At 37.3% G+C, this 24,385-nt stretch overlaps 1 protein-coding gene across 2 annotated transcripts in view; it reads left to right on the top strand.

Annotated features, from left to right (window-relative positions):
• The window catches only part of BANK1 (B cell scaffold protein with ankyrin repeats 1), a 306,464-nt gene that overhangs the window by 113,010 nt on the left and 169,069 nt on the right, over window positions 1-24,385 (top strand). For both annotated transcript variants that reach the window (XM_065907388.1, XM_065907387.1), the window contains exon 6: window positions 4,767-4,872. In XM_065907388.1, coding sequence (XP_065763460.1) covers window positions 4,767-4,872 — 106 coding nt within the window. The remainder of the gene's footprint in view (window positions 1-4,766; window positions 4,873-24,385) is intronic.

Raw genomic sequence — 24,385 nt, 5'->3', positions numbered from 1 at the left:
TTATTATGACTGGTTTCCATTGTTTGTGACAGAAACCAACAAATGTAAACAAATTGTAAATAATTGCAAACAAATTGTAAAAAATACGTCAATAGGGAGGGGACATATGTATACCTATGGCTGATTCATATTGATGTTTGACAGAAAACAACAAAATTCTGTAAAGCAATTATTCAATTAAATACTGAATAAATTTTTGAAAACACCCTGATTTTGTTTCATATTTAACAGTGCATATACCTGCATGCTAAGTCATTTTAGTTGTGTCTGAATCTTTGCAACCCTGCAGACCATAGCACACCAGGCTCCTTTGTCCGTGGGATTCTCCAGGCAAGACTACTGGAATGGGTCACCATGCCCTCCTCCAAGGAATCTTCCCAACCCAGGGATCAAACCCACATCTCTTACATCTCTTGCATTGGCAGGCAGGCTCTTTACCACTAACACCACCTGGAAAGCCCATATTTAACAATAAGGTGTTACAGAATGATTGCTAAAGGGATGTAAGGGTGAGAAAAGACATGGTTCTTATGGTTATTCTACCAAATGCCTGCCATAGAAAACTTTGTTATTTCATTTCTTTTTTGTTTCATCATTAATGTCATTAAATATCTTCATTCAAAAGTCTGTTCAAGTTTGATCAAGTTAAAGTTTTGAGACTTTTTTGACCTTATGTGAGGGAGGGATCAAGTCAAAAAATTCAGCACAGTCAAATTCAATCAATGGTCTATAAGAGTGTGGTTTTTTTTTTAACTTTTATCAGATTGCCTTCACATAATTATAATGTTTATACATTTTGCATGACTGATGGAGATGACAGAAACTGCTAATTGTTCACTAATATTTCTTTTTCCTTTCTTGTATGGTAATATAACTGGCACATGACCACCCAGGTAATTATTACACTTGCTGACTCCCTTGCAGCTAGGTGTAGTCATATAACTAATTAATGGTCAACAGCAAGTCAGTGGAAGTGATTTGTGCAAATTTCTGATCATGTTCTTAAAAGAAGGATGCAGTCATGCTCTCCCCATTACTCACTTTTTCCTGCGATTGACTGCAGTGCTAACAAGGGAATGATTTGTGAACCATCCAAAACCATTAAAATGATATGCAGCAGTGAAACAAAATAGAGCCTGGATCCCATAATCAAGGAGCCAGGACAGCAGCCCCAGACTGCTTCATTCCAGATATTTATGTTAAGGAGAAATGAATGGGCTTCTATCTCGCTTTAGCCTCTGACATTTTGGATTCCTGTATTACAGTATAAAACCTACATTCTAACTAATTTTAAAGATAAGTGTTACTTAATTTAAAAAAAGAAACTAAATTATTCGTTCAGACTTCTTTCCCCAAACTAGCCTTTGCACTTAATTTGTTTAGTCAGTGCAAAGGCTAGTTTGGGGAATGAACTCTCCTCATGAATAGATGTGCACTTTTCTAAATCACAGTGATTGTATTTCATGTGTTATATCTGAGGGCTCACATCAAAGTATTTAAACTCCTGAGTAATTCTGTTGGTTAAGTATTATTAAGGTCCACAACGAATAAGCCCTGAAGCAGGCATTTCAACAGAGGTTTTTCAGATCTCAAAATATATATTCTTCCTGGTATAAATGCTTTCAAGTTATTTAAAAATTTTCTACAGCTACATGAATACCTAATCAATAGTAAATACAAAATATTAGAAGGAAGTGTTAAATTGCATTGTTTTATACTCTTAACATTTATTTTTGCATATGTGGTCATGACATGTTGAAATTCTTAGAACTGACTTACTTAAAACTTAGAAAAATTAATTTGACAAAGGAAACTATCTCTTTTAGCTTAGCCCAATTTACTTGTTTATTCTTTTTTTTTTATATTGTAGTGGTTTTTGCCATACTGGATTTACATGTATTCCCCATCCCAATCCCCCCTCCCACTTCCTTTCCCACCCCATCCCTCTGGGTCTTCCCAGTGCACCAGCCCCGAGCACTTGTCTCATGCATCCAACCTGGGCTGGTGATCTGTTTCACCCTTGATAATATACATGTTTCAATGCTGTTCTCTCAAAACATTCCACCCTCGCCTTCTCCCACAGAGTCCAAAGTCTGTTCTGTACATCTGTGTCTCTTTTTCTGTTTTGCATATAGGGTTATCGTTACCATCTTTCTAAATTCCATATATATGTGTTAGTATACTGTATTGGTCTTTGTCTTTCTGGCTTACTTCACTCTGTATAATGGGCTCCAGTTTCATCCATCTCATTAGAACTTAGATGTTGTTTATTCTTTTACATTAAGTGCCTAAAGTTGAATACTCATAAAGTAAAAAACAAAAGGCTTTTTATAACCAGAAAATATTTGTTCTGTTCTCTGTCATTCTCTTTACAAGCTGTAGGAGGAAATTGTGTTTAAGATATGTAAACTATGTATCAAATTTTCCTTTAAATGTCTATTTTGGCTAGCTTTCATAGCACACATTATGAACAATGGAATAAACGAAGTGAACCTTATTTTCTTTTACTAGTGAAACTTAAGGAAACATAGAAATTTGTTATAAGAAAAACAAGATGTTTTTAGTTCAACCATTGACTTTCCTTTTAGATATCTGAAAGTAAAATGCTGCAAATGATGTGTTTTGTCTCCTATTTTGAACATTTTGTAGCCTTCCTATGATCATTTCACTGAAATCATTTATCTTGTTAATAAAGATTCCTTACTACTACTGTATTTCTCTACCAGATTTTTAAAAATAACTTAGTATTCTGTAGTCAACCTTAGAGGTTTCTTCATTCAACATCAATATTTTAAAACCTTTTTCCTTGCCTCTTGTCTGCTATTAAAGATGAGAAGACTAGATTTTTGTATTTTTAACCACCCTTTTAGTTAGATATGGCTAAATGGTAAAAAAAAAAAAGTGGCTAAATGGTAAAAAAAAAAAAAAAAAAAAAATCGCATACCAATGCAGGAGATGCAGGTTTGATCCCTGGGACAGGAAGATCCCCTGGAGGAAAAAATGGCAATCCACTCCAGTATTCTTGCCTGGGAAATCCCATGGACAGAGGAACCTGGCGGGCTAAAGTCCATGGGGTCGCAGAGTCAGACAATCCTGAGCCACTAACACTTTCATTTTGCTTTGCATTACATAGCTATAAGTTTCATCCTTTCTCTTCACTTCTAAACAGGACTTTTAGAAAATCCAGAAAGGCTTGAACCACTTTATTATTTGAGGTATCCAGATTATTGAAAAATGAAGAAATAGAGTAACATCATTTTTTTCAACCCAATCATCCACTTTCTGGGACTTTATATTGGCAGTCTATCTAATTTACTTGGAAATCATTTCAAAACTCTTTAGTAGATATTTTTGTTCCATAATCCTCTCTCCAACCCATGGCTTTTGTTCATTGGCCTACTTTCTCAGCTTTAATCATCTAGGTCACAAATCTCAGTTTAATCTCAGCTATTGCTTCACAAAACACAGTTTAAAGGAATGGTAGCCTTTGCAGTCAGTTATGTCATTGGTAGTGTTATAGCCACGCTTTCCGGGAAACAAACTCACTCAGAAGGACAATACAGATAGTGGAGTGCAGTTTATTACACCAGCGGGCCCAAGGCAGAGTCTCCTCTTAGCCAAGGACCCCAACCAGCATTTGTGAAAATCTTTTATACCCCATGTGTACGTGTCCAAACCCACCACCCCAAATCCCTTGAGGCTTACAAAGGAAGGGTAAATACAATCACAATAACCCCATCATTCACGTGTTATGTGTTCAAACAGTTAATAATCAATAAGCCCGTGGTTACATTCCAACCAGTTAATAACCGATAAGCCTGTGATTACATTTCGATAGATACTGTCCAGCGGCAGGGGTGATTAGTGTCTGTTTTCTCTTCTTCAAGATTCCCCTGCCCAGAGGGGGGTTTTATCCTTCCATTGTCATTCCCAGAGGCGCTAAGCACAGAGATCAGAGTCCACTGGAGAGGTGGCCGCGCACGATCAGCACGGACAGGCCTGAGATGGAGTCCAGGCCCTATGAATTCCTTCTTCAGTAGTACAAGACCAATAACCCTCCCAAAAATGTTCAAATTAGGGAAATAAAGTTGACATATAATTATTTTATATCTACAGGGGAAAAAATAGGTCAAGATGAATATTCACCCTCACTTTGACACAGAAGTAAAATAATCTAAGACTGTTTCATTTCTGACCCTTAAATTGAATCAGAGTCATCATTTTATCTCATTTATTAAAATGAAATGTATATTTTAACAGAATTTATTATTGAAGCAAATTTCAGTGTTATCATTTATTTTCTATAAAGCTTTTCTAAAATTAGTCAATTTTCAAGTAAATTAGCTCATCTAAAGTGAGTGAGTGAAAATTGCTCAGTTGTGTCCAACTTTTGCGACCCCATGGACTATACAGCCCATGGAATTCTCCAGGCCAGATTACTGGAGTGGGTAGCTTTTCCCTTCTCCAGGGGATCTTCCCAACCCAGGGATCAAACCCAGGTCTCCCACATTGCAAGCAGATTCTTTACCAGCTCAGTCACAAAGGAAGCCCAACCAAAAGCCAAGACTTATTTCTTGCATTCATTTTTCTGTTATTCTTTTTTCCATGTCCCTAGTATTTTGTCTTATTATTTTTTAAAAGTTGTAAGTATTATTAAAGGTTACCCAGTATTTATTCCAGTCAATAATTTTTATTATATTGCACTAAGATAAGTTTCTTTGTAAATAATTAAACTAAAAAAACATTTCCTTTTCATTTGAAAACAGAATGACATTGACGAACTTGACGATATTCTCACATCCACATTCAAACATGAGATACCATTCTATGAATTCCAATCACTCCAAACTGAAATCTGCCCTCAAAAAGAATGTGAGTATTTTCCAACTGCATCAATTATTCTTTTTGTCACATTTCACTCTGTATAACTGCTTAATAAATATTACAGCAAAGAATGTAGAATTGCTGATGAAATGTTTTCAAAAACTCCCATCCCCTGGTGAGAGAGCTGGTTTTTAGTCTAAGGAAATATTTGGATAATGAATGAGGAAAATTGTTCATCATAGCATTATTTATAATTACCAAAAATGGAATAACTCAGTCCTTTAAAGATAGGTAATTGATCAAATAAACTTTGGTACATATGTTAATGCAACCGTCATAAACAAATTTTATTATAAACTGATTTGCTGACTGGAGTAATGCTTTTTTATACTTAATCAAATAGAAGTAGGATATATAGCAGGAGATAAGAGTGTGAGCCTGTTTTAAGAGGTATATATGTTTAATAGCATATGTTTGTGTATATATATATAAATGCACACACCCATATACATATGCATATATACATATATAAATCAATAGTCTGTACATATATGCATCTGCTATACTTGGGTTCTGCTCTTTCAGCGATTACATTTTTTCATTTTGCTAAATCTGTGTTTTCTACAATGACTGCATATTATTTTTATCATAGAAATATACATATACATATATATAAAGGGAAATATTTATAGGAGCTACTATAATAAAAGACTATACTTGTAAACGTTATCACCAGCTCAGTAGCATGCATTGTTTATTGCATATTCCTGTGTTTTTGGTTGAAGCACTGTTTCTAATACAGTTTTATGCTCAGTATGTGCCAAACACAATGATGGAGATATAATGGTGAGTAAGACAGGCATGGCTACAGGACATGAGAGGTCTCCTATAGGTATACTGTAGGGTTGATGAGCAAAGGTTTTCTTCGGTAGAGTTTCTGTGCTATTTGAAATAGTTTCATCATCAGGCTGTCAGGCCTGAGGGAAGCAGGAAGAAAAGAATAGGAGCCTTAAGGCACAACTGATTAGATTCACCCAAATATGCTAGAATGTGCATTGTGTGTGGTAAGGTCACATTGTGTGGAAAGGGCATTGGTAGTCTGCTTTTGAATACGTAATCTTGTGAGAGTAATGCACAATTATTTTTATTTCCCACATACATTTTAACAATATACAGTTCACTTATAAAAGTTAGACATTGGGTTGGGATGGAAAAGGAACATGACATGATCCCTTACTTAAGATACTCATTGTTTGACTGGGAAAACAAGATATTATGTATGTAATCATAGAAAGGAAAAAGTGTGCTACACTTCATGAAATTGATTGCATTGACAATAGAATTTTAGAGAAAAGCTATATTATTTTTCAAGATGTGTTTCCTAAAGGAAATAGGATTTTACCTAGATCTTAAATGATGTGTCTCAATGAGAAAAGAGAAAGGAAACAGGAATTCTAAGGAAAAGAAAGTGTATGTAAAGGCATGAAGATGAAATGATGACACAATTTTTACAAATTCACTCAGCATTATATTTAAGTTTGTGAGATGAGAATTGTGGAGTTGGAGAGGATAGGATGGCTTTGGTCTCTCATTTATAGATAAAGAATTCTAGGTAAGCTTGAAAGTGCTTCTGAGTGTCTCATCCATGTTGAAGGATCTGGATTTTAGAGTTGGAAAGGATGGAATAGACTTGGTCCTTTTTTTTTTTAGGAAAAGGATTCTTTATAGTTTAAATTGAAACCTTGATAACGTGGATCTGAGTCAATAGATATGGGGAATAGTTAAGCTTCTGCTTTTTAAACAAACTTCCAGGTAAAACTGATGTTGCTGGTTCTCAAACCTTGAGTATCAAGGGTTTAGAGCAGTGGTTCTGAAACTTGGTGCATATTGTAATCAGCTACAAAGCCTTCAGAACAGCCTATGCCCAAGCCACACCTCCAAATTAATAAAGAATCTTTGAGTGGATTCCAGCTATCAATACTTTTTCAGGTTTTCCAGGTAATTCCAGTGGGCAGCCAAGTTCATCAGTTTGTCAATTTATTGCAGACCTGCCAAATAATTCATCTTCATAGTGATCTTTGACACTGAGAATATATTACTCTCTTGTTAATAGCATATCAAAAATTTGAGCCATTATTAGACTGTAATGATTATTTTGTATTTGGAAAAATATTTTTATGAAATTATTGCACTTTTGAGAAGAACCTAAAAATGGATAGTTCAATATAATCTAGGTAATTCATTCAAAAACCATATTGTTGGTTATTGCTAGGTGGCAGAGCTATTAAACCTATAACAGAAGCAAACATAACATAACATTAGATTCTAATTCCTAGTGAAAGTACAAAATAACATAATACAAATTACATAATAAAATATGCAACATAGACATGAATATGGCTGAACTCATGTTTTGCTTGCCTCGTTGGCCCTATAAACTTGACTCAGTGTCAGCTTCAAAATATCTGATCTTTAAGACCTTACACCTACATTTTCTTAATGTTCAGGATGAAAGGATGATGAGATTTGAGAAGCCTTTTACATGGAATGGAATTAATGATATGTTGTTGAAGAACTTCTATAAAAACACCACTAGAGATATATGTAGCATAGTTCTACATAGAAAGAAATGTTTTCACAAAGGAGAAATTACTGATCCTACTCCTTGAAGTCAAGTGGGCCTTAGGAAGCATCACTGTGAACAAAGCTAGCGGAGGTGATGGAATTCCAATTGAGCTATTTCAAATCCTGAAAGATGAAAGTGCTGAACTCAGTATGCCAGCAAATTTGGAAAACTCAGCAGTGATCCCAGGACTGGGAAAAGTCAGTTTTCATTCCAGTTCCAAAGAAAGGCAATGCCAAAAATGCTCAAACTACTGCACAATTGCACTAATCTCACACACTAGTAAAGTGATGCTTAAAATTCTCCAAGACAGACTTCAGCAATACGTGAACCATGAACTTCCAGATGTTCAAGCTGGCTTTAGAAAAGGCGGAGGAACCAGAGATCCAATTGCCAACATCCACTGGATCATTGAAAAAGCAAGAGAGTTCCAGAAAAACATCTATTTCTGCTTTATTGACTATGCCAAAGCCTTTGACTGTGTGGATCACAATAAACTGTGGAAAATTCTTCAAGAGATGGGAATACCAGACCACATGACCTGCCTCTTGAGAAATCTGTATGCAGATCAGGAAGCAACAGTTAGAACTGGACATGGAACAACAGACTGGTTCCAAATAGGAAAAGGAGTACGTCAAGGCTGTATATTGTCACCCTATTTGTTTAACTTATATGCAGAGTACATCATGAGAAACGCTAGGCTGGAATAAGCACAAGCTGGAATCAAGATTGCCGGGAGAAATATCAATAATTTCAGATATGCAGATGACATCACCATTATGGCAGAAAGTGAAGAAGAACTAAAGAGCGTCTTGATGAAAGTGAAAGAGGAGAGTGAAAATGTTGGCTTAAAGCTCAACATTCAGAAAACTAAGATCATGGCATCTGGTCCCATCACTTCATGGGAAGTAGATGAGGAAACAGTGGAAACAGTGCCAGACTTTATTTTTCTGGGCTTCAAAATCACTGCAGATGGTGATTGCACCCATGAAATTAAAAGACAGTTACTCCTTGGAAGGAAACTTAAGACCAACCTAGACAGCATATTATAAAGCAGAGACATTACTTTGTCAACCAAGGTCCGTCTAGTCAAGGCTATGGTTTTTCCAGTGGTCATGTATGGATGTGAGAGTTGGACTATAAAGAAAGCTGATTGCCGAAGTCTTGATGCTTTCAAACTGTGGTGTTGGAGAAGACTCTTGAGAGTCCCTTGGACTGCAAGGAGATCCAACCAGTCCATCCTAAAGGAGATCAGTCCTGGGTGTTCATTGGAAGGACTGATGTTGAAGCTGAAACTCCAATATTTTGGGCACCTGATGCAAAGAGCTGACTCATTTGAAGAGACCCTGATGCTGGGAAAGATTGAGGGCAGGAGGAGAAGGGGATGACAGGGGATGAGATGGTTGGATGGCATCACTGACTCAATGGACATGGGTTTGGGTGGACTCCGGGAGTTGTTGATGGACAGGGAAGCCTGGCATGCTGCAGTTCATGGGGTCACAAACTGTCAGACACGACTGAGTGACTAAACTGAACTGAACTCCCTGAAAAGAAAGTTAGGAACAGAAAGAAGCCATATCAAAGGTATTTTGCAAGAAATATTTTTAAATGTTGTCCCCAAATATGAATTTCACAATGCGTGAAGTTGTGTGTACCTCTTTAGTTTTCACTTTAAATCACCTGAATAGAATATAGGGGCAATGAAGAAATCAATTCAAAAAAAAAAAGAAATTGGGAAGATTATTCCTCATTCTGACATGAGAAGTAAAGGTAATAAGAAAATAATTGTATTCTTGTAAACTCTCTTCAAAGTAGTTACACATGCATCACTGCTAAAATAAAAACAGGAAATTAGGAACAGATTTACACATAACACATTATCGAAACTTGTAGTGATTGAGTAAACTAGAGTTTTGGTATGTAGATTGCCTGTAATATTATAGATTCTTCCAGTTCATTTTTTTGACAACACAGCCTCCAAGTGTAGATTTTTTCATATTTCCTCCCAAGGATATATTTCACATATTCTCAAGTAAATTTCATGAGCTGAAGGTTTTTTTGTTGTTGTTCCCTCAGTCATATCCAACTCTGCAACACCATGGACTGCAGGACACCAGGCTTCACTGTTCTTCACTGTCTCCCGGAGTTTGCTCAGACTCATGTCTGTTGAGTTGATGATACCATCCAACTATCTCATCCTCTGTTTCCCGCTTCTCCTCCTTCCCTCAGTCTTTCCCAGCATCAGGATATTTTCCAATGAGTGGACAGTTTGCATAAGGTGGTCCAAGTATTGGCGCTTCAGCTTCAGCATCAGTCCTTCCAATGAGTGTTCAGGATTGATTTGTTTGATTGACTGGTTTGATCTCCTTGCTGCCCAAGGGACCCTCAAGAGTCTTCTCCAGCACCACAGTTCAAAAGCATCAATTGTTAGGCACTCAGTCTTCTTTATGGTCCAGCTCTCACATCCATACATGACTATTTTTTGTGTATCATTACTAAAAACAAAAATAAACACTCATGAATTCTTAGAAGTTTAACACACTCTGCTTTATACTAGGTACTCTTCTAGATGCTGAGGGAAGATAGAGGAATGTGAGATAAATAAGTAAAACCCATTCATTCAGAGTGCATCCAAGAAGAAGGAAGAGAAAATAAAATCACAAAAATCAATATCACTAATATAGTGTGTTTTTCCTCTACTAATAGGAGCTAATGCTTGCATATTATGTACTCTGGGTTAAGAATAATTCTAAGTACGTCTCTTACTTTATATCATTTAATTCCTCTCAACAAACCCATGGTAGGTACTATTTTCAAACCTGATTTACAGATGAGGCATTGAGAGTGTATATCATTTACTCAAATGGTGGCAGGGCTGGGGTGAATCCAGTCAGCCAGCAGAGATTATTAACCACTCCTTGGCCACTACCTCCCTATCCACTGTGACAAGCTGTGACTCTCTGAGGCACAGGAGCCCCAGAGAAAGAGGGACAGTTGGAGTTAGCTTCTCAGGCAGATGACCTTACTGAGGAAAGGTTTTGAATTATTTGTGCTGAATTATTTAAATTTATGACTTTAATGAATAATTTATAAAGCCAAGTTTGAAATTATCTCAGATACTCTTTATGGTATTTTTTGCAATCCCCAAAACATAGTGATTTTTGTTTCATAGAGCATTTTTCTCTTCAAATCACCACTTTTGCCTCTGAGGGCAAATGCTGTCCTTGAGGAAGGAGCCCTGTCCATTTTGTTCATGAATTTATTCCTAGTGCCTGAAGGAGTCTCTAGTACTCAGTAAATACTTAATGTGTTAATTTGTTGATGGCAATAAAGCTAACCATAGATTAAAATCAATAAAACCCTGGTAAGCATTAGGCATCAGACTAGTATTATTTGAGCTTCAAAAATAAAGAGCTCTTGTTTATAGGACTATAAGGCAGTTTATCTGGCTTCCCAGGTGGTGCTAGTGGTAAAGAAACCGCCTGCCAATTCAGGGAGACGTAAGAGATGTGGGTTTGATCCCTGGGTTTGGGAGATCCCCTGGAGGAGGGCATGGCAACCCACTCCAGTATTCTTACCTGGAGGATCTCATGGACAGAGGAGCTTGGCAAGCTGCAGTCCATAGGGTCACACAGAGTTGGACACAAGAAGAGCAACTTAGCCTGCAAACAAAGCAACTATTTAGAATATCACTTTCTTTTCTTTTCCCTTGTTTTCTTTCATCTTCTACCTCTTATCTGTGGCATCTGCCATTAACAGAATGAAAAACTGGCACAGGAGCCTTCTGAATGTGCTGCACTGAACTGTGTGATGGCTCATGCTCAGTCGTGTCCGACTGTTTGCGACCCCGTGGGCTGTAGCCCTCCAGGCTCCTCTGTTGAGGGGATTTACAAAGCAAGGATACTGGAGTGCATTGCCATTCCCTTCTCCTGAACTATCTGTGCTCAAATTATGGAGACACATATGTTCATCTTCTCTGAGCTGACACACAAAAAACGTAGAATTTTCAGGGTCAAACTTAATACGTTTAAATCTGTAAGTTTATCACAGGGTTAGGGAAAAACATGAATACTATCCATTAGTAACTGGTAACAAGAAATAGTCTCTGTAATATTCACTCATTTTATTAAGAAAAATGCACACATGTGTTAGCCTTGATTATACACACACACATACAAACACACACACAGCAGAAAGGGTGTCTGTTTTTTTTTTCTCTTTTAAATTACAGATTGAATAAGTTAATCCTTAAGGAACTCCCTGTTACTTTTGCAGCTGTCATACAATGATAATTTTCAAACCTAGAGTTTCTATCCTCTGAAAAGTTTGACAGGTCCAGAAATCCCCCAGACCACCCAACTACTAACCTATCTGGAAACAATCTTCATGAAGGGACTCCTTTGCTCTCTGGGTATTACCTTTACTAAATAGTTACAGAATATCTTTTTAGTGTTACTGCAGGTGTGGATATTCACCGCGTTTAGAACTTGATTTTTATGTCTTGTTATAGTTTACCAGAACCAGTGCAGTCATTTCCCTCACTGAGTTAGGATTCTCCAGAGAAACGGGATCAAGGGTATGTACTAAGAGTAAAAGGTTCACTTTAGGGAACTGACTCATGTGACTGTGAGGCTGCTGCTACTGCTAAGTCACTTCAGTCGTGTCCAACTCTTCACGACCCCACGGACTGCAGCCTACCAGGCTCCTCCATCCATGGGATTTTCCAGCAAGAGTACTGGAGTGGGTTGCTATTGCCTTCTCTGGATTGTGAGACTAGCAATTCTGAAATTGGCGAGGCAGGCTAACAAGCTGAACCTTCCAGCAGAAGTTGATGTTACAGCCTTGAGTCTTGAAGGCAGTCTGGAGACTGAATTCCTTCTTTTTGGTAAACCTCAGTCTTTTCTCCTAGGGCCTTCAACTGATTGGATGAGATTTGCCCACAATATGGAGGGTAATCTGCTTTAAAGTCCTTTATATAAATATTAATCACATCTAAAAAATACTTTCACAGTAACCTCAAGACTGGTGTTTGACCTTACAACTGCCCACAATAACCAAGACAGTTGACTCATAAAATTAACCATCACACCATCCTTCTCCTGTTCAGAGGTCAGCAGCTCTAAAAGACTGTAGTTGACCCATACACATTTAGGGATCCCCCAACAATCTGTTTGAAAAATCTTGGTCAATAGATTTACAAAGCAACTGTATCCAGTTGATAGGAAAATTTCTCAGAATATCCTATCCTGGTTTGGATAATAAGGATGTGTTGGTAGTGTGGTAACAGCTATCATTTGGGTCATATGCATAATATTAACTCTTGGTCAAGGAAAAATATATGTTGCTGAGAGTGTTAAGACATGTTGAATTGTAGAGTTATTACCACTTTCTTGTTTCCTGAAAGTGCCTTTTGGTTTAACACCACTTGTTTTGTACAGTAAGTGAAATAATTGCCCCCTAATGGTATTCACTGGAGAAGGAAATGGCAACCCACTCCATTATTCTTCCCTGGGAAATCCCATGGACAGAGGAGCCTGGTAGGCTACAGTTCATGGGGTCACCAAAGAGTTGAACATGACTTAGAGACTAAACAACAGCAACAAAGATATTCACATCCTAGTCCCTAGATCTGTGAATTTGTTACCTTAAATGGCAAAAGAAACTCTGGGACCCTATTTCAGAATACTTCCTCTTCCACAAAAAAAAAAAAAAAAAAAAAAAACTGTTCTGTGGTGATTATTAATGTTTAGTGATACAGGGGCTAAGTTTATAACCAATATGCTCCATTCAAAGACACAAATATCTAATATACTTTAATGCCATATAACTGTATTGCCATCAACACTCCCGCTTGGACTTCTCCATGACAATGAAATGTGACCTTCTTTAATGAATACCCCTTCTCTTCTACCTCATGAGTTTGTAGCCATAAACCTGAATGTTATCTTAAATCCAGCTCTTTCCTTCGGAGCCTGAACAGCCTTTTCTCTTGAATGTCTGATGTCTCAGTCCTTGTACATTTTTACTGCCTCCTCTCTAATTCATTCAGGCTGTCAGTTATTCCTTCTTCCTTCTGAAAAAGCTTCCTAGCAGGTTTCTCTAAATATTTCACCTTTCTTTCCAGTCATCCTACATGTAGATGCTTCCCTAATCATTCTCATATTTAATTTATATTCTGCCTATCCACTACATATGACAATATTCCCAAAGCTCTAACCAACCCCTTTATTACCCAGAAAAATTGCCAAGATTACTTTCCTGCCTTAATTCACTTTTATTATCAAAATTATTTAATATTTTTTAAAGAATAAATCAGGTTCTCAAGACTATAAGAAGTCCTCAAAAAATACCAAATGCTCCTAACAAAATCTCACACATTTGTCAGATATGTTGATTTACTACTTGGTAGCATACATTCTTTGGCTTTCTGTGTGAAACCAATACAAAGGACAGTGGGTAACTTTCTATCCGGGGTAGAGTAACTAGACATTTGATCCCTACCCAGCCCATCTTGTTTCCATACTCTTAGCATTTCAAGTTTCCTGGATCTTTCTAGACTCTTTCTTGGCTTCTTTCTAGGTTCTTATTCCTTTGCTGTTCAGAATCAAAAGCAAACATATTGGTAATTTTCGAAAGGTATTTCTTAAATGAACATAGGAACAAAATACAATTGCACATGCATATAAATAAAGTTTCTAGAGAGATAACAAACTGCACCAAAGAACTTTAATATTCCATTATTTCCCTTGTGCGCTTAGTTTACAGTATCAAGATTCTAGAAATACAGTAATTTCGGTAGCATTATTTTTTTGCCTGCAATTCTCAATAGGTTATATCTACTCTTTAAACAGGATAGGAAGAGTGACGCCTCATATGTTGCATATGTGCTCCTCCAAAGCAGTCAGATTCATAAACCCAGTCATGCTCTCTCTGTCTTATAGATCCATAGAAATAGTAACATTTCATCTGACTCCAAACCCTATGATGAAAGGAATAGGAATGGAAATCATTACCTTTATTCAACTTTGCAAATATCATCCTTACCAACTTAGTTGGTATCTGATTAGCATCCAGGGAAAATTACCCTAAAACCATATGTGGCGTAGCCTCTAGCCCAGAAGAATATCCTAAGTCCTACAATTCTGACCTCAAACTTATAACTTTATAAAACAAGAAATAAAGGTCCAGGGAAGTGAAAGAACTTTCGTAAGTACCACAGATTTAGTGGCTGAGCTGAAATTAGAAGGCAGATCCCCTGACTTTGTATCTTCTCTGGCGTGTGCTTCATTGTTTGTCCTTCACACATTGAGGGAATAAAGATTTACTATTCCAGATAATGATTTAAGAGAACAGAGGATTACATGCATGCACTTCCAGTTTGCGTATGCATCTTACTTTAAAAATTTTAAAGCTAACCCTGGGCATATTCCCATTTGATTATTCTGGGAGGCTAGGTTAATCTTTTGAAAGCTTTGGTTTGAGAACTTCAATCTAATTATTGGCCATCTTTTATAGGGATTATCTTAAACTGTTAGAAATGGCTCAGCTTAAATAAATATGTGACTTGATTTCTTTACTAGGTTCCAGGTCATCTCTTTTATTTTTATTTCCAAAGCTAATGAAATTGAATTTTTGTTGGAAAATTCCTCTACCAGACATTTAATTCTGTTCCTCTGAAATTACCATTTGAAAGACATTGATTGAAACAACTGAAAACTGAAAATTTGTCAGGAAAAAAAGTTAAAAGCAATTTGGCCACACCCTAGTGTGAGTTATGGCTTTTTTACTTATACCTTGAAGGGAAAAAAGTGGAAGCAGTGACAGATTTTATTTTCTTGGGCTCCAAAATCACTACCGACAGTGCCTGCAGCCATGAAATTAAAAGACTCTTGCTCCGTGGAAGGAAAGCTATGACAAACCTAGATTGCTTATTAAAAAGCAAAGTCATCACTTTGCCAAAAAAGGTCCATCTAGTCAAAGCTATGGTTTTTCTGGTAGTCATGTATGGATGTGAAGTGAAAGTCGCTCAGTCGTGTCTGATTCTTTGCAATCCCATGGACTATACAGTCCATGGAATTCTCCAGGCGAGAATACTGGAGTGGGTAGCCATTCCTTTCTTCAGGGGATCTTCCCAACCCAGGGATAAAACCAAGGTCTCCCCCATTGCAAGTGGATTCTTTACCAGCTGAGCTCCCAGGGAAGCCCACATGTATGTGAGATGAACTATAAAGAAGACTGAGCACTGAAGAATTGATGCTTTTGAGCTGTGATGCTGGAGAAGACTCTTGAGAGTCCCTTAGACTGCAAGGAGATTAAACCAGTCAACCCTAAAGGAAATCAACCCTGATTATTCATTGGAAGGACTGATGCTGAAGCTCAAACTCCAATACTCTGGCCTCCTGATGTGAAGAGCCGACTCATTGGAAAAGACCCTGATACTGGGAAAGATTGAAGGCAAAAAGGAGAGAGGAGTGGCAGATGATGAAATGGTTGCACAACATCACCTAAATGGACATGAATTTGAGTGAACTCTGGAAGACAGTGAAGGCCAGAGAAGCCTGGCCTGCTGCTATCCATGGGGTCATAGAGTTGGACATGACTTAGCAAATGAACAATCTTGATTAAATGAAAATTGCTATGAAATGAAATTATATTTCATGAAAATATATGAAATGAGATGTATATTGCAGATTAAGTACACGCTAAAAGTTTTTTTTAATATCTTAAAGAATCTATTATTTTAATCTAATAGGTGAGATTAACAAACTATTTACAAAACAAAAGCTGTGAATTTAAGAAATGATAAACTTAAGGTCTTTAGGTCTCATTGGACTTTGGCTTCTGATTAAGATGTACAACAACATAAGAGTCTGCTATTCTTACTGTGATAGGAAGAATAAGCAAGATGATCTTCGAAATCATAGTAGCCTTTTTAAATACAACAGAAAATGAATGACAAAAGAAATCTGAATGAACTAAGTTCCAGCAAAGAACAAGTCCTTCATGATAGAGAAGCAACTCATAACTTTCCTCATCCCTTACAAAGCAGAAAGACAAGAACTCACTATAGATGAGGAGTAAAGAAAAACCAGCTGAATATGTAGCAAATATTTAATGGCTATACTTGAGCTAGTGTGATGAATGAAGATCCCAAAGAGCCCCCGTTACAGAGTGGGTCTGCATCACCCACTAACTCTTGTAGGTTGTCTTACGTGCACAAAGCTAGTATATCAATACTGGAGGCAGGCAGTAGGTCAAGAAAGACCCTTAAAATACACTTGTTCAGTCTCTCAGTTGTGTCTGACTCTTTGAGAGCACATGGACTGCAGCACGCCAGGCTCCCCTGTCCTTCCCTATTTCCCAGAGTTCACTCAAATTCATGTCCATTAAGTCAGAGAAGCTGTCTAACCATCTCATCCTCTGCCACTCCCTTCTCCCTTTTGCTTTCACTTTTTCCCAGTATCTTTTCCAATGGATCTTTCCAATTGGATCTTTTCCAATGAATTGGCTCTTTGCATCTGGTGGCCAGAGTATTGGAGCTTGAGCTTCAGCATCAGTCCTTCCAATGAGTATTCAGGGTTGATTTCCTTTAGAATTGATTGATTGGTTTGATCTCCTTGTGGTCTAGAGGACTCTCAGGAGTATTCTCTGGCACTGCAGTTCAAAAGCATTAATTCTTTGGTGCTCAGCTTTCTTTATGGTCCAATGGTCCAACTTTCACATCTCTACATGACTACTAGCAAAACCATAACTTTGGCTAGATGGGCCTTTGTCAGCAAAGTGATGTCCCTGTTTTTTAATATGCTGTTTAGTTTTGTCGTAACTTTCCTTCCAAGGGTCAAGTGCCTTTTAATTTCATGGCTGCAGTTGCCATTCATGCTGATAAAATTTTAGAATCCAAGAAAATAAAGTCTGTCACTGCTTCCACTTTTTCCCCTTCTATTTGTCATGAAGTGATGGGACTGGATGCTATGATTTTAGTTTTCTGAATGTTGCATTTTAAGCCAGCTTTTTCACTCTCCTCTTTCACCCTCATCAAGAGACTCTTCAGTTCCTCTTTACTTTCTGTCATTACAGTGTTATCCTTTGCATATCTGAGGTTGTTGATATTTCTCCTGACAATCTTGATTTTAGCTTGTGATTCATCCAGTCTGGCATTTCACATGATGTACTCTACATATATGCTAAACAAACAAGGTGACAATATACAGCACTGACATACTTCTTTTCCAATTTGGAACCAGTCAGCTTTTCCATGTCTGATTCTAACTGTTGCTTTTTGACTTGCATACAGGTTTCTCAGGAGACAGGTAAGGTGGTCTGGTGTTCCCATCTCTAAGAATTTTCTACAGTTTGTTGTGATCCACACAATCAAAGGCTTTAGCGTAGTCAATGAAGCAGAAGTCAGTGTTTTTCTGGAATTCCTTTGTTTTCTCTTTGATCCAATGAATGTTGGCAACTTGATCTCTTGTTTTCTCTGCCTTTTCTAAATCCTTCTTATACATCTGGAAGTTCTCAGTTCTTGGACCACTAGTGGCTGCTAAAGAGCAGGAGTGGGACAGAGTTGCTGAAACAAATTCCATCAAAGCTTTTATTGTATGGAAAGCAGAGATTCTAAATATGGAGAGTTGTAAAAGTGGAGTAATATCCCCTATTTGGGATAGTAAGGAATCTACCTTAACTGGGTGTATACAGAGGCTGTACAAAATCTGAGTGAGATATTCTGATGTGAAAACTTCTGGAGGCAGAACTTGAGAGGAAAAATAACCATCCAGTTACCCAAAGGCTGACAGCCAGTCTGTAGAGCAACAGAGATTTCTTGAGTCTCACCGAAGTTTAGATCCCATGCTGTGCAAGAAAATTATGGTTCTGCCCTCAAAGTATTTGAAGTCAGTGATTAACTAAATCTAAGTGAAGTCACAAAAAAATGACCAAGTTCAGCTCATCTACAGATTAGTTTGAGTCAGCTTTCAAGTCTAGTTGTCTGAGTGAAGAAAGGGTGTACCTTTTCCTGGGGTAGATATTGTTTACTTTGATCCTTTATTACATTGTTCAGCACTGGATATAAAATTATAAGAAATACAAAGAAGGAATTAAAGATGACCTGTGGTCAAGAGAAGATAGTCATTAGAGGCAAACAGAAATGCTCCAGATGTTGAAATGGTCAAATAGGAACATTAACATAATTATGATATGTATGTTACAGAATCTACTGTAAAATGGTACAAATGCATAAAGAGATGGAAATTTCATCAGAGCAGTGGAAATTATAATTTTAAAAAAGGAGATTCTAGAAACATATAATATCAGAAAATTTTTGAATATTAAGTGGGCATAATAGTAGAAAAAATAGAAAAGAATCAGTTTACTTGAAGACAGTCAAAATAAATTATTCAAACTGAAAAAGATGAAAAATCCAGAGTCTAAGTAAAACTTTAAAAGAAGAACAAACTCAGCTTATCTACTCAGATTTGACTCGAGGTCTATAGGATAATATTACATATCAAGCATATGTGTAATTGAATTCTCAGAGTGAAAAGAGAGAATGAGCAGAAAAATATTTGAAGAACTAAAGGCTGGGAAATGATCCAAAATTGATGAATGACATTAAACCATAAATTCAATAATCTCTGTAACCCCCTAGCAGAATATATACAAAAATTTTATACCTACCCACCCCAGAGTTAAACTGATAAAAATCAAAGATAAAGAGAAAATCTTAAAAGTACCTGGGGTAGGAGCTGACCTGGGGATGTGTGTATTGAGGAAAGCACATGCCATACAGGAAAACAATAAGAATTACACCTGACTTCTTATCAGAAATAGAGAAGAGAATAGAATGCAAGAGTATATACTGTATGATTCCAGTTGTGTAAAATATCAGATGAGATAAAACTCATCTGTTTTGATAAAAATTAGACAGTAGTTGCCTCTGAAGTGGAGAATTGACTCGAATGAAACAGAAGGGATCTTGCAATGGTGATTAAAGTTTCTTCAGCTTGTTTTGGGTGGTGGTTATGTAGATATGTATAACTGTCAAAACTCCTGAAACTCATGATCAGTGAAATGACACTTCTGTAATTTTTCAAAAGCAATCAAAACATAAATATCTGTAAGCAGAAACATTACTAATCATGTGGTCTAGAATAAAATTAAGCACTGAAGAAGAGCAAGGGATAGATTGCAATAATCCCCTGAGTCACTGATACATTCTTTGATCAGCACTTATTCTCTGCCGGCTTCTCAGGTGGCTCAGTAATAAAGAATCCACCTATCAACGCAGGTGACTTAAGAGATGCAGGTTCAATCCCTGGGTTGGGAAAATCCCCTGGAGTAGGAAATGGCAACCCACTCCAGTAGTCTTGCCTGGAGAATTCCATGGACAGAGGAGCCTGGTAGGCTGTAGTCTATGGGGCCACAAAGAGTCGGACATAAGTTAGCGACTGACCATGCGTGTGTGCATTCTCTGACACTGAGTGAATGCCCAGGAGAGATAGGCTAAACCAACAAGGTTTGTTTGTTTGTTTTTTTAGGATAAAGAACTTTCTTATCTTACACTGTTGCAAATGTGCTTGTATGGTACACAGAGCAATTCATTCTTGTATCAAATTCTTATAGTAATCAAATCAAGGTAAAATATAAAAAGTATGATTTTATAAAAAGCATGATACCAGAAAACCCAAACTATTTAACATAATTATACCTTTATTGACATGAATACCATTATTCATATATAAATATAATATCTATACTAATATAATGATATATACACATACATTAACTATATTTACCTTAATGTCCTGAAAAATAATGCTAGAGGTCATGATCTAATTTGTATTAAAACAACTAATATTACTCCTACAAAACATTTTAATTCTTTGAAATGTTAACTATGCCATATATTAATTTTTTTAAAAAACAAATTAGAAATTTTCTAATTATTGGTCATGTACCTTAGCAAGCTGAGCATTTCTTACATAATGAAACTAAGAAGCAGAAATAACCTCATCCAAGACCATAAAAGGGATGGCTGTAATGATCACATCAGGGCAGGTTTCAAACAGATCCACCATTTAAAAAGTGGAGTCAGCCTCTTAGGGTGATAACTAGTTGGAACAGTGAAATGAATTTGTGATCGTAAGGTTGGGGCAAAGGTGAGTTAGGATAAAGAAGCTTTAAATAATTGGGTGCAAAAGAGAGAGAGAAAAGGAAACTAAGATTGTTGTGGGCACTTTTTAGAATATGTTGTCACTTAATTATGTCAATAGCCCTGCAAACTTGGATGCTGAAATACTGAGATGCTGAAATACAGCTGGGCTCAAATACTGAGTGACTTGCTGAAACTTCACACAGTGAACAAGCTGATTGTAAACCTGCACCTTCATAAGGATCATATTTGGTATAGCTCAAGGGATATGAAGATCAGGTAATTTAGAGGAAATGCGTTTCACCTCAACAGAAGTAAAAATGTCTAACGATCAGTGTTGTCTAATCAAGAAACAGATGCCTTAAGAAGTAAAAAACACTCGATCATTAGGGCTATGCAGGCAGTACGTGGAAGATTATCCCTTATAGACTGTAGGAAGGCAATTCTCTTACTGGGTAGGAAACTGGAAAGATGACTTCCAAAGCTTTTTCATGTCTATAACTTCACAAAGACTTCTAGTAGGTTAGTGGGTTTTCGGCTACAACTGAAAATGAAATAAAGAAATGGAAAATAAAGGAACCAACCTACAAGCCTGTAGTTCCATTTAATATAGGCAGCATAATCTTAAATCAGCAGAACTTCTTTCTTTTACGTGCCAGAAAACATGGCTCAGAATATCAAAACTGTCAAGAAATGAGCCCTGAAAAACCATGTCCACTTGGTCACTGTCTTTCTTATTCTTCCTGGTGTATAAAAAGAGAGATTCTTAATGAAGTTTATCGTAGTTGTTTCTAATACTATATCACCTTAAACTTGAAAAATTTACAAACAGGCTATAGGTGAATGTATTTGTATACTGATGAAACACTTATTTAATGAAAATAATATTTTGTTATGCAATAACTGTGATTCAAAAGTATACCAGAATAGCAATGTGCAGGAACAACGCGTAAGGCAGTGACTGGCAAGTGATGATGGTATAACAAAGAAAGATGACCAAGGGTATGTAAAAATCTGACATCATGCAAATATTTTTCTTTACTAACTTTGGTTTGGTTTAATTATCAGTTCAGTTCAATTGCTCAGTTGTGTTCAACTCTTTGCCACCCCATGAATCGCAGCACGCCAGGCCTCCCTGTCCACCAACTCCTGGAGTTTACCCAAACCCATGTCCATCAAGTCGGTGATGCCATCCAACTATCTCATCCTCTGTCATCCCCTTCTCCTCCTGCCCCCAATCCTTCCCAGCATCAGGGTCTTTTCCAATGAGTCAGCTCATTGCATGAGGTGGCCAAAGTACTGGAGTTTCAGCTTCAACATCAGTCCTTCCAATGAACACCCAGGACTGATCTCCTTTAAGATGAACTGATTGGATCTCCTTGCAGTCCAAGGGACTCTCAAGAGTCTTCTCCAACACCACAGTTCAAAAGCATCAAGTCTTCGGCACTCAGCTTTCTTTATAGTCCAACTCTCACATCCATACATTACTTCTGGATAAACCATAGCCTTGACTAGATGGACCTTTGTTGACAAAGTAATGTCTCTGCATTTAAATATGCTATCTAGGTTGGTCATAACTTCCCTTTCAAGGAGTAAGCGTCTTTTAATTTCATGGGTGCAATCACCATCTGCAGTGATTTTGGAGCCCAGAAAAATAAAGTCAGCCACTGTTTCTACTGTTTCCTCATCTATTTCCCATGAAGTGATGGGACCAGATGCCATGATCTTAGTTTTCTGAATGATAAGCTTTAAGCCAACTTTTTACTCTCCTCCTTCACTTTCATTAAGAGGCTTTTTAGTACCTCTTCACTTTCTGCCATAAGGCTGGTGTCAGCTGCATATCTGAGGTTATTGATATTTCTCCCAGCAATCTTGATTCCAGCTTGTGCTTCTTCCAGCCCAGCGTTTCTCATGATGTACTCTGCATATAAGTTAAACAAACAGTGTGACAATATACAGCCTTGATGTACTCCTTTTCCTATTTGGAACCAGTCTGTTGTTCCATGTCCAGTTCTAACTATTACTTCCTGACCTGCATAAAGGTTTCTCAAGAGGCAGATCATGTAGTCTGGTTTTCCCATCTCTTGAAGAATTTTCCACAGTTTGTTGTGATCCACACAGTCAAAGGCTTTGGCATAGTCAATAAAGCAGAAATAGATGTTTTTCTGGAACGCTCTTGCTTTTTTGATGATCCAGTGGATGTTGACAATTTGATCTCTGGTTCCTCTGCCTTTTCTAAACCCAGCTTGAACATCTGGAAGTTCATGGTTCACATATTGCTGAAGCCTGGCTTGAAGAATTTTAAGCATTACTTTACTAGAGTGCTAGATGAGTGCAATTGTGTGGTAGTTTAAGCATTATTTGGGATTGCCTTTCTTTGGGACTGGAATGAAAACTGACCTTTTCCAGTCCTATGGCCACTGCTGAGTTTTCCAAATTTGCTGACATATTATGTGCAGCATCTTCATCCTTTGGAATTTGAAATAGCTCAATTGGAATTCCATCACCTCCACTAGCTTTGTTCGTAGTGATACTTCCTAAGGCCCACTTGGCTTCACATTCCAGGATGTCTGGCTCTAGGTGAGTGATCACACTATTGTGATTATCTGGGTTGTGAATATCTTTTTTGTTTAGTTCTGTGTTTTCTTGCCACCTCTTCTTAATATCTTCTGCTTCTGTTAGGGCCATACCGTTTCTGTCCTTTATCGAGCCCATCTTTGCATGAAATGTTCCCTTGGTATCTTTAATTTTCTTGAGGAGATCTCTAGTCGTTCCTGTTCTACTGTTTTCCTCTATTTCTTTGCATTGATCGCTGAGGAAGGCTTTCTTATCTCTCCTTGCTATTCTTTGGAACTCTGCATTCAAATGGGTATATCTTTCCTTTTCTCCTTTGCTTTTCACTTCTCTTCTTTTCACAGGTCTTTGTAAGGCCTCCTCAGACAGCCATTGTGCTTTTTTGCATTTCTTTTTCTTGGGGATGGTCTTGATCCCTGTCTCCTGTACAATGTCACAAACCTCTATCCATAGTTCATCAGGCACTCTGTCTATCATATCTAGTCCCTTAAATCTATTTCTCACTTCCACTGTATAAGGGATCTGATTTAGGGCATACCTGAATGGTCGAGTGCTTTTCTCTACTTTCTTCAATTTAAGTCTGAATTTGGCAATAAGAAGTTCATGATCCAAGCCACAGTCAGCTCCTGGTCTTGTTTTTGTTGACTGTATAGAGCTTCTCCATTTGGCTGTAAAGAATATAATCAATCTGATTTTGGTTTTGACCGTCTGGTGATGTCCATGTGTAGAATCTTCTCTTGTGTTGTTGGAAGAGGGTGTTTTTCTATGACCAGTGCATTCTCTTGGCAAAACTCTATTAGCCTTTAACCTGCTTCATTCCATACTCCAAGGCCAAATTTACCTGTTGCTTCAGGTGTTTCCTGACTTCCTACTTTTGCATTCCAGTCCCCTATAATGAAAAGGACATCTATTTTGAGTGTTAGTTCTAAAAGGTCTTGTAGGTCTTCATAGAACCATTCAACTTCAGCTTCTTCAGCATTATTAGTTGGGGCATAGGCTTGGATTACTGTGATATTGAATGGTTTGCCTTGGAAATGAATAGAGATCATTCTGTCATTTTTGAGACTGCATCCAAGTACTGCATTTTGGACTCTTTTGTTGACCATGATGGCTACTCCAACTCTTCTAAGGGATTTCTCCCCACAGTAGTAGATATAATGGTCATCTGAATTAAATTCACCCATTCCACTCCATCTTAGTTCACTGATTCTTAAAAT

The sequence above is a fragment of the Muntiacus reevesi genome, chromosome 16 (assembly GCF_963930625.1).
Source record: "Muntiacus reevesi chromosome 16, mMunRee1.1, whole genome shotgun sequence".
NCBI lineage: Eukaryota > Metazoa > Chordata > Mammalia > Artiodactyla > Cervidae > Muntiacus > Muntiacus reevesi.
The sequence above is the reverse complement of the archived record's forward strand: the minus strand, read 5'-3'. Positions and strand labels throughout refer to the sequence as shown.